Below are 11,494 nucleotides of genomic sequence, written 5' to 3'. Positions count from 1 at the left end.
ATTGACGATGCACATTTGCCCTATATGGTTACATTGCAGCCCGGTTCGCTGCTGCCAGTGTTTTGGCTCAATATTGGACCAATTTCAAAGATTCTTGTTCACATTAGTCACTTAGACACTAATGCATGGGGTAATAGGGTCCTGTGTGAAAAAAACGAAATTACCCTTTAACAAGTACATGACTGTAAAGTAAAATAATTTCACAAAACACACAGATTTCACCCTAATTTATAGATGCCTTAAAACTACACTGCTGCTCCACAAGTGGTGACACTTGCTTGCACACACTGCCCTCTTCTGGTTGATTAATAGTGATGCACCCTGTAGGGAAAACAGGCAGATGAGGCTTCAAGTTTTATTAAATTCTGAAGACATGATGCACACTAATTGAAGACCCCAGCTGATTCTGGTCTTGAAACAATACTGATTATTCTTCATTCAGGGTAAACTGCAGGGTGATGACTATCTGCATCTTTGCATTAAAAACATAATTTCAATATCAAATCCAATGTATTAAATAACATAAACTCACTACTAATTAATGACAGACAGTAAAAAGTAAAAATAATGTTCAACATAACCTTTCCACTGCTTCAGTGGCTGTTTTTCCGAATCATAAAACAGAAGTAAAATTATGTACATGCTCACCCCAAGGCAACTTTTAAAAAGCTTTTCATTGTTCTCTGAAGCTTGTGTGCAAGGACTCCTCTATGTACAATGCAGACAGGAGGCAGCACACACACACACACACACACACACACACACACACACACACACACACACACACACACACACACACACACACACACACACACACACACACACACACACACACACACACACACACACACACACACACACACACACACAGCGCTATTGTGTCTCCTCAGCTTGCTGTGGAGGACGTGGAGGTGTTTTGGGCCTGCTCTGCTCCTCTGTTCCTGCCCCATCAGCTATCGCTCCTGCTGCTGAGCTGCTGGGGTTTGTGACCTCATTTCCACTCTGCAGGAATTTGCGCAGGTCTTTGAGAGCAGGCCTGATCATCTGCACTAATGCTAGCAGGGCAGCCTGGGTACCTTCCAGGGCCTGGGCCTGTCTTTCCTGGGCGAACGCCTGAGCCTCCTGGGAGCGCCGCATCATCTGCAGGAGCTCGTTCTGGCCCTCCAGGTGCTGGGCAATCTGTCGGATGTGGACGTTGGTGACTCTCTGCTCCTGCAGCAGGCGGGCTGAGTTGAGGGCAATGCGGCTCTTCAGCTCCTGAGGTTTGGCCTGACCCTGAGGCGGAGGTGGAGAAGCTGAGGATGAGGCCAGCATCTCCACCGGAGCCTCAACGGCTGTCACAGTGGGGGTGGAGTCACTTACAGTGGTGGTGCAGTACTCCACTACGCCTCCATCCTCCTCCAGGGTGTGGTAAGTTGTTTCAGCTGGAAACAGAACAGAAAAACTGGGTTGAGGAGTCCGCAAGTTTCCAATCAAACCTTATAACTGAAGAGTAGTTGTGATCTACTAACCCTTATGTCACTCAAACCACCAGTTAAAGGAGTAGCAGATCTGAAAATATGCTTTTTTGCCAAGGTTGAAATGATAAGATCTATACCAGTAGTATGGAGCTGGAGTCAAGACGTGGTTAGTCTATATCCACGATCTTCCACTTCCGGGATTGCTCCGTTGCCGCAGGAAATTCCACCGCATGTCCTTCTTTTTGGCCAGATGGCCTTACGCTTTCTTTGTTTTGGAATTTTAAACTTTGACAGATTTATGAGGACTATGGTTAACTGCTCCTCAGATCTCTGCAGGGTAAATCCAAACAGTTAGCTAGACTATCTGTCCAATCTGAGTTTTCTGTTGCACGAATAAAACAACCTTTGAACGTACACATGTTCCACCAAAACATGTCCTTCCCGAGGCTATTTTGCAGTGGCAGCGGGGCCCCGGCGGCGCATAGCCCTGCCCATGACGATTGTGATTGGTTTAAAGACATGCCAATAAACCAAAGCATGTTTCTCGCTCATCCCAGAATGCTGTGTGGACTAGCCAGACCCTCCAACGTGGCGTAGTGGAGGACTGGCAATGTGAGACTAGGACATGGTCAAAGGTGGAGCCAGGGGGATGGATTTCAGGTTTAAATGGTTTGAACTGGATGGTCATAAATATGCCAGTTAATTTATGCTGATATTACATTGTAACCCTCCTCTTTGTTGGACACACTGACTTTCTACCCACATTTTAAAATCATATTACAAACTTTGTGTAAACGTGTTTTATTTTGCCAGACCATCTGGTTCAGAATGAATTATTGTCATTGTGAATGACACTGGGAGCAAGTGAGGATTCACTCAGGCTGTTTTATCTTTCATGGATGGATCCAGAAAACACAAAAATCAGTAGGCCTCCAAAACAAAAACAGCTGGATAACATCCGGATGTTCAAATGTTACCTGTAAGCCAATGCTTAAGGACCGCAACGTCCGGTGACTGAGATTCAGAGTTTCAAAAAGGCACAAAAAATGTGCAGAAATTGGTAAATTTGTCTGGACACACCCCTGCACAAAATCTTGCATAGCACAGTATGACTGAACATTATGAAGTTAAACAATTGCACTCCAAACCTCTTTTCAACCTCCCATAATAAATACATCTTGTCACATATTCAAATACTATTAGTCAAGAATGAAAAGACAAATTTTTAGTAGTGACTGGTTGAGCAACATTAAAGAGATCTAGTAAATGAAGTTAATATTGTACTCATGAATGTGAATACTGGTGAGATTACAGCATTACAAGGGCTAGGTGGTGTTCTGCTTGAGGCCCTAAAAGACTTTGTTCTTGTCCCCAGAATTATTAGTTCAACAGAAAAATAGAACAATCTCTTTTCTAACTTTTCTTCATGAACTTATGTGCCTTTGTATCTGCTATCACAGTTTATGATAATTAAAAATCTTAGTTAATAATCAATTTCCTGTAGGAAGACCTTTCTTTGTACCATGTGGAAAGATGTGTCAAATTCACTAAGAAATACACTAACTGATCTGCATGTGTCAGGTATACAGTATAATATCATGCAGGTATGGAGAGATATTGCAGAAGCAAAAAAAAAAAAAAAAAAACTTACTGAGTGGCTTTGCTTCATCACAGTCTGTACCTGAGCCCGATGGAAGAGCTATAAAACATGCAGACAGAGGATGATGCTTAAAAACACAGGAAAATACAACCAACAATTAAAGAAAAAGAAGAAAATCTAAAACGTTAAAAAATAAAATGCAATTATTAGGCTAAATCTTGCAAAAACACTTTAATATTTTTCTCCTTAAAGTGTTAAATTACTGGAGTGCCATTTTAAATGACTTATTTAATTAGTTTGGTGCTTTTAAAGTAAAGAAGGAGAAAACAAGAAGAGTTTTTAGGTAATAAATTCTTTCAGGCCAAAAAAGTGATTTCAGTGACTTTATGGGGAATCATTTTTTGAACCTTTAGTCATATACAAACTGTCAACATATGCAACCTGTGAGAAGGATCACATTTGCAAAAATTATATGAAGTTTGATAGTAGACAACGTTTTGGTACTAGACCATCTTCAGGCAAATGGTGTTACATCCTGAGAAGCCATTTTTTGTAGGAGGTGACCGTTTTGTGTGCACCAATCAGCAACTTCAACATGAAATCAGGCATTAGTGCATAATATTCACTCACATATCCATTACTATAGATAGAGCCTAAACTTCAATACAACCCCTCTATAGTAAACATCATATAATATATATACATACAGTATATCATGCCAGAGCAGTCTATAGTACATGGATGTCGATTTCTATATAATGAATCCACACAACAAATGATGGAGAGCATTCATATTCAGGCATATTTCCAAAACCTGCTGGTACCTCATCCATTAATAGATAGAGGAAAAATATCAAAATAAACACAAGAGTCCTCACAGAAAACCATCGAAGGGCAATAACGCCATAGCCTACTTTACATTACTTTTTGTGTTAAATCACATAAAATGTATAGGAAAATAGAAAAATAGAAAAAGTCAACATTATAAACATTGCTTACAAGACAAGTACAAAAAAACACTGCTGTTAAGGAAAACTGTGGACCTTGACATCATTTTAGGGAGGCATATCACATCTATTCAGTCATATCAGATCTGCAACAGAGGTGCAGACCTTATTTTAACTTAGCACATTTGCTCGTTGGCCCTTTATTACCAAGTATGTTTTCATTGGTTTAAATAAACAATAGAAATGTATCAGATCCTGTGTAATAAAGACTCGAAGTTCACCATAATTCAGTAGGCCTACATGTCTTTTCTTAAGCCCTTACACAGCAGATGTGTCAGGTTGCATGTTTTGTCATTTTTTTTGTCAAAACCTACTTGGGACAATGAGAAAAGGGCTGGCTTTTGTGGTTCCACTGCTGGCTATGTATTTTAGTGTTCAATTATATTTAATCTTCCATAACACATACAGTATATTCAGTTTTGCACATGCAGTGTGTCTTGGACTCTCAGTTCACTTTCTGAGCAACATTTTTTACTGAGCTCTGAAGATGAATCCACCAGAGGTAAACACGTGAACTTTTCTTGCCTCTAACACTGTAACTGTATCCTGTCTGTGCATGCTCAGAGTGAAAACTTTTGTCAACTTACTGTCTGCTAGTGTGACGTTGGTGGCAGTGTTCACTGTAACAGGTAAAGTTATCTCAGCATCCGAGTCTCCTGCAGGTAAGCTGATGATGGTGGCCTCCCCCAGGAGGTTACAGATCCTCTGCTGCATAGCGGTGAGGATGACGGGAACTGGAGTGCAGTCAGCGGAGATTCCCTCTATAGCAGCCCGCGCCTGGGCCACTTTCCGCCGGACTTCCGTCTTCATGTCAGACCACTTCTTTTTCACCTCGGGCAACTCTCTGGGACAGGTGGTGACAGCGTTCACCTTTTTCAGGATATCCACCCACGCGTTATTCTTTGCCATGTGGGTGACTCCAGCATTGAAGTGGTTAACCAGTGTGTGCTTTTGTTTCTCTATTTCTTCCACAATAATTTCCACCTCTCTCTCCGAGAAATTCATTTTTCTTTTTTTCGCGACCGATGCCATAATTGCAGAAACTGCTCTTTTGGAGAGGTAATTGTGCGTATTGTACGCACAAATAGTAGGATTTACTCAATTAATGTGCGCAACGTAATGGCTTCCAGAATCGGCTTCTTCTTCTTCCTACTAACAACGCTTACGTTGGCTGGGCGTATAGCCCCGCCTACTGACACCCTATTGGTCGGATATCTCACGGTCATGCTTTATTCTCTTTGACTATTGGTTTAATTAAACGCCAATACTCAACCAGCCAAATAAACGATGTAATTCAAAATCCTCGCCATTATCTCACTTTATATTACAGTCTTAGTTGGTAAATATGAGTTTTTTTTCTTCTATTTTTTCATTTCAATAACAGTACACAGGATTTGCAGGAAATAGCTATTACAAGCAGAGGTAACCTGGAATATAAGAAATAAACATGAAATAACACAAAAACAATGTAAAAATGAATAAATAAAAAAACTACACGTTTATAAATATAAAAAAGACCGCCTGTGCCTCCGCATGTGCCATAAAAATTGCATTCTGCCAAATGTGTGTGTGTGTGTGTGTGTGTGTGTGATACAGTATATTACCCTCTATATACACAATCTTATGACATTTCTCCATTTTTTTTTAACTATTAGATGAAAAAAGTAAACTCAACCAATAAAGGTTTCAAAAGCTAAAACATTTGTAGTAACCTTTGCGAATTCACATGTATGTATATAGAAGTTAAGATTGAATACATTTTTTAAATAGCCAAGAACACAAGTGAACACTTTTCACCCCTAAATTATTATTTACTGTCCACAGCCACAGTGACAGAAATGTCCATACTAAGCAGAGACGTGCAATAATATTTCCAGATATCGATGGGTCGTAGATCATACCCGCACCACATTACTCCACATGTTCTGGACATGCCCAACTTTACGGCGGTGGCTTGGGTGGTAGAGCGGTTGCCTACCAATCGGAAGGTTGGTTGTTTGATTTCTGGCCCTGCAGTTCCATGTTGAAGTCTCCTTGGGCAAGACACAGAATCCCGAATTTCTTCTGATGCTGTGTGTGAATGGTTCCTGTACTCTGTAAAAGCGCTTTGAGTAGTCGTTAAGACGCTACATAAATACAGTCCATTACTGGACTTCTATTGTTGAAATGATCACTTAGGTGGGCCAGTTGCTTGTCCACTTGCAGCGCTGTTTGGGGTTTTTACCTGAGGAAGAAAAAATATCTAAGCTAAAAGAAGATTTTGTGGGTGAGGGATCTGTTGCAGCTCTACAAACTAGAAAAACATATAGCACACTAAACAGTGGCCCTTCTTCTAATGTGTAGACAATATGTTGTTATCACCAATTTCAGAGGATAATTGATGCATAACACAATGCAGACTTAAAACAAACAAACCCAAACCTTGTCCCAGCTGACGCATCATAGCTAATTTATAATATACTGTACATCAATAAATCATCACCATCAATCACTAAATCTAGGAGTTTTTGTCTTTTTAATGTTTTCGTTCACTTTGCCCTCACTTGTTCCCCCTCTGTAATTGATGACATTTTCTGACAATATCTCTCTCCTTGTCTCTATGTTTGTTTTGTTATATGTCTACAAATGCATAAAACATAAAAAAAAGAAATATCCATACAGGCATTGTCACATACAAATGTACAATGACTATAGTTTAAGCTCAAATAAACTGTACATTAAGCCACACTCAAGAGGGAGAACACAGAGTTGATTTGCTTTCTGATATAATCAATAAAGGCACCCCAAATCTTAAAAAATGTTCTAAATGAATCAGATGCAGAGTACCTGATCTCCTCCAAATAAAGACAGGACACCATATAATTGGGGCACTTGTTAAAATACAATTTATACAAAACATAAAAGCTTGCTGGGTCTCATGACGCAATTTTAGGGAGCTTTTAGAACAACCCAAAACAGCAAGCAGCCTACACAGTCTGGATCGACTTGTTCATGGAATTGTACATGTTTAAACAGAGTAACAGTTAGTGTAGTAAATGTGTAAGGAATAATATAGAGCGAGCCTATCATTATTGTGAATTAGAACCCCGACAGGGTGATGCAGGGTGATCTGGAATCAGCCTGAAGGGGTTCAACTCAAAATAATTTTATTGAATGGTCCTCCCTCTATGATCAGAACTCAATCCATGGCAATGGCCTGTTATACTATAAAAGACCGTAGAATGCCATGATTAACCAATCAGAATCAAGAATTCATCAAGGCCTTGTAATAAACAGAAATAATGAATGCTTTCAAAGTTTCGGATTAGATTAATCACTGTCAAATAAACGTTTAAATGCAAAATGATCAAGTAGCCTATGATCACATAGTTTTGTGTAAATGGGTGAATGAGAGGGAAATTTTGGATAAAAGCGCTATATATATGCAGCCATATAACATGCATACGGCACAGCAGATTTTCTTCTCATTTCAGGGATTGTTCAGGTGTCGCCGGAAATTCTGCTGCATGTCCCTCATTTCGCTCAAGTTTATTTGACAGTAACATTGCCAAAATTAGGAACATCCTGTCTCAAAAGAAAGCAGAAAAACTAGTCCATGCATTTGTTGGACTACTGTAATTCTTATTCTTAAATCAGGTTGCTCAAATAAGTCCCTTAAGACTCTCCAGCTAATTCAGAATGCTGCAGCACGTGTTCTGACAAGAACTAAGAAAAGATATCATATTTCTCCTGTATTAGCTTCTTTGTATTGACTTCCTGTAAAATCCAGGATTGAATTTAAAATCCTTCTACTACAAAGCTCTAAATGGTCTAGCACCATCATATCTAGAAGAGTGCTTAGTACCTTCTTGTCCCACTAGAGCACTACGCTCCCAGAATTCAGAGCTACTTGTGGTTCCTAGAGTCTCTAAAAGTAGGATGGGAGCCAGAGCCTTCAGCTACTAGGCTCCTCTACTGTGGAACCAGCTCCCAGTCTGGGTTCGGCGGGCAGACACTGTCACCACATTTAAGACAAAACATGGACAACATCCAAAAACAAGTTCACATCTATTTTGATGTATACTATTTGATTTTTGTTATACTCCGGCAACTGCATGTGCTCATTAAAAATATATCTCCGGCTAAAAGAGTATTAAGCCTCCGGTATTATCATTTTACAGTTGCCGCTTGGTCATTATACACATTCCTGCTGACAATTTCACACTGTTATTGGATTGACAAGTTGTTAGTGCATAAAACAGTGAAACTAGTTCAGTTGGTTCTCTTTCAGACTAGTCTTGCATTGCCAGACCTTCCTCCACAGCGCTGCGGAGGAGGATCTGGCTAGTCACAGCATTCCAGGATGGGAGAAAAGCGTGCTCTGGTTTATTGGCATTTCTTTAAACCAATCACAATCGTCTTGGGCGGTGCTAGGCACTGGATGAAGCAACGGTGCCTCTGCAAAATAGTCTCGGGAAGAAACTTGTTTTGGTGGAACGTGTGTATGTTCAAAAGTTGTTTTAGTCGTGCAACAGAAAACTCAGATTGTATTCAATTCAATTCAATTTTATTTATAGTATTAAATCATAACAAGAGTTATCCCGAGACACTTTACAGATAGGTCTAGACCACACTCTGTAATTTATAAAGTCCCAACAATTCTAGTAATTCCAGTAATTCCCCCAAGAGCAAGCATAGTGCGACAGTGGCGAGGAAAAACTCCCTTTTAGGAAGAAACCTCGGCAGACCCAGGCTCTTGGTAGGCAGTGCCTGACGGTGCCGGTTGGGGATATGATGAACAGTGGCAATGATAGTCACAATAAAGATAATGGAGCAGTGACTAAAAATGGTAGTCGTAGTAGTTCACGTCATAGCAGGGCACTGCAGGGCGTTACAGTATGTAGCGTGGCACAGCAGAGCATAGCTGGACGTAGCAGGATGCAGCAGGACACTGCAGGGCACTGCAGGGCACCGCAGAGCGTAGCAGGGTGTAGTGAAGCAGGAACACGGCAACAGCTGCAACCAAGATCTTGGTGCCATCCTAATCCAAGGAAATATGCTGGGGAAAACAAACATAAGGACTCCGGGGCATAAACTCCCCAGAGCTAGGTTAGTAAAAAGCATTTATGGATCTCCTCACTCCCTAACTAACTATTAGTTTATCAAAGAGGAGGGTTTTCAGTTCATTCTTAAACTGACTCTCTCCCTGTGTGTTTCACTTCATCAAAGTTAAGTGAAAAATGTTGGTCGCCTAAAAATGCCAAAATGTCTCGTTCAGCCTTCTGCCAACCAAGCTAGCTAGCTACCGATGGCGTAAGCTGGTGACTTAAAGGGAAGTTTGCCAATTTTCTGTGTACTGCCGTACATGCAGATGAATGGCACCGGAACCCAGAGGTCCATGTTTACCCGCTGGTCATTTTTTTGTTTATTTCTGTTTCCTCTGTCTTGTTCATAGTTTTGCTGATAAAAGGTCCAATATGTAATACTGACAGCTTGCATTTAAAATGGTTACTGCAGTCCAAATTCAAAATATTGAAAAGAGTCATCTCCCCTGGCCCCTCTTTCTCAGCGTTGAAGTTCATGGGAGTTGCCCGGTGTTAAGAACGCTAAATCCAATGTCACACAATGTCAATGTTACCTTGATGCTAGTCTCGCATTACCAGACATTACTCCACAGCGAGGCAGAGTTGCTAGATGCTGCTATGTTGACGGTTATAAAAGCCCATGCTCTTGCGGAGCTCTGTACGCGGCTGACAGTCACCTTTTATTGACTAACCGTAACAACAATGGCCACTAAAAAGACCGCGACCTTGCGGAGCTTTGTGCGCGACTGACAGCCACCTTTTCTGGGCTTAACATCACTGCAACAGCCACTAAAAAGATCGTAACCTCAGGGCCTTCTGTACCCAGGGAAGGGAAAGGAGATTGTCGGTACTACTACTTCCAGACCCGTTATACAGCTTGTCTATACACTGTAGAGTCAGTACATTACACATTATGGTTGCATGCCAGTTTGTAAAAAAGTGGGAATCATCTTATTGTGCAACATATCATAACCTTGAAGCTGGCGATGGTAACGTTAGCCACAATAACATAACATAACGTTATCCATTGCAAAGCGACCTGTGGAGAACCCTGTGTCCAAATCCAACAATTCAGGCTATGGGGTGTTGTGCCAAAGTTACATTGCATGTTTTCATTATGAGGAAGTGAAACTTGTGGTTTCTGGCACATGTATGGATCCTACGTTAGCAGTTAGCGTGTATTGGCATGGCGGCGTTGCAGTCAGGAACTCTTCACCGGCTGTGAATTGAGAAAGAATTGCGAGTAACTAACACGAGTAACGTTACTCTATATAATTTAATGCGAGCACATGAATGTTGAAATGACTGAAAATGACTATTGCTGCATTAACCATGAATATAAATGAATGAAGCTTAACGCTTCGCTAGCTACCTGTTTAGGAGGAAATTAGTCAACTCTGTGTCCTTTTGGGCTCCAAGCTGTCTCCATCTTTTAAAGCATCGCCAATATTTATCTGTGTTTTACCTTGTCTCTGGTTATGCAACCGTTTAGAAAGAGGGTGGGTAGAATGAATCCATCTTTGTTGATCCCGTTCGTTTGTTTGCTGCTTCCATGACTGTGCTATAGCTGTAGTGGGCTGGCTTTGCGGGTTTTTTTACAGGTACATCTGGCAACCCGCTATCAAAATAGGCAGTTGATAACAACACACAGGCCAAAACACAAACAGACATTCTGTCATGAAATGAAAATTTTAAAGGAGAAAATACTGGATTAAGCATTCTTGTCAGAAAACATTGTATATCAATTTAGCATGTCATAGCATATCTGATGACATATTGTGGTCATTTTTTTATTAAATACAGTAAATATATTACATATTGCACCTTTAAATGTCCCACAAAATATTAGCTGCAGTGACATTAATTTTTATTTTTACAATTATTTTTATTATCACTATTATTAATATTATTATATTAAACTTTAAAGCCACATATCATTACTATTTATACAAGATAAGGTGTTTTTGTATGAACAGTTGCATTTTTACTTAAGCAAGTACCCCATATCATAAATACATGGCTTAAAATCATTTGAAAAGTCAGCAACAAAATTATGATTTTAACTGTGGTTAGATCGCTTGCCTCAATATCATATAATCATACACGCATTGGGAGGCGCGTCTTGTCCGTCCCAATATGGCGATAAATGTGCGGTATCTATTATCTTTCTCAACCTTTTCGAGTCGCCACCCCCCAGAATAATGAGGTCCCGACCCCCAGGTTGAGAACCATTGATCTATGTGGTTTAGGCATGACCCGCCCTACTCTGCCTCTGATTGGCTAGTACTCATTGCCTTTGTTGGTTGGATTGGTTAAGTTTAGGCATGAGGAGTGAGATTGGTTAGGGTAAGAAAGAGCCGTGGG

The 11,494-nt window shown here is 40.5% G+C and overlaps 1 protein-coding gene across 1 annotated transcript; it reads right to left on the bottom strand.

Annotated features, from left to right (window-relative positions):
• Window positions 1–341: 341 nt before the first annotated feature.
• Window positions 342–5,216, bottom strand: naif1 (nuclear apoptosis inducing factor 1). The gene is made up of 3 exons (XM_078272123.1): window positions 4,655–5,216; window positions 3,112–3,159; window positions 342–1,424 (listed from the first exon to the last, which is right to left on the bottom strand). The coding sequence occupies exons 1-3, from the start codon at window positions 5,097–5,099 to the stop codon at window positions 874–876; spliced, it is 1,044 nt and encodes a 347-aa protein (XP_078128249.1). The 5' UTR covers window positions 5,100–5,216; the 3' UTR covers window positions 342–873.
• Window positions 5,217–11,494: the final 6,278 nt, after the last annotated feature.

This window comes from Sander vitreus, chromosome 16 (assembly GCF_031162955.1).
Source record: "Sander vitreus isolate 19-12246 chromosome 16, sanVit1, whole genome shotgun sequence".
Lineage (NCBI taxonomy): Eukaryota > Metazoa > Chordata > Actinopteri > Perciformes > Percidae > Sander > Sander vitreus.
The sequence above is the reverse complement of the archived record's forward strand: the minus strand, read 5'-3'. Positions and strand labels throughout refer to the sequence as shown.

Coding starts and splice junctions, on each gene's coding strand:
- naif1 (XM_078272123.1), bottom strand. CDS start 5,099: ATGGCATCGGTCGCGAAAAAAAGAAAAATGAATTTCTCGGAGAGAGAG. Junction 3,160..4,654: donor CAACGTCACACTAGCAGACA/GTAAGTTGACAA, acceptor CATGTTTTATAG/CTCTTCCATCGGGCTCAGGT. Junction 1,425..3,111: donor TGATGAAGCAAAGCCACTCA/GTAAGTTTTTTT, acceptor TTCTGTTTCCAG/CTGAAACAACTTACCACACC.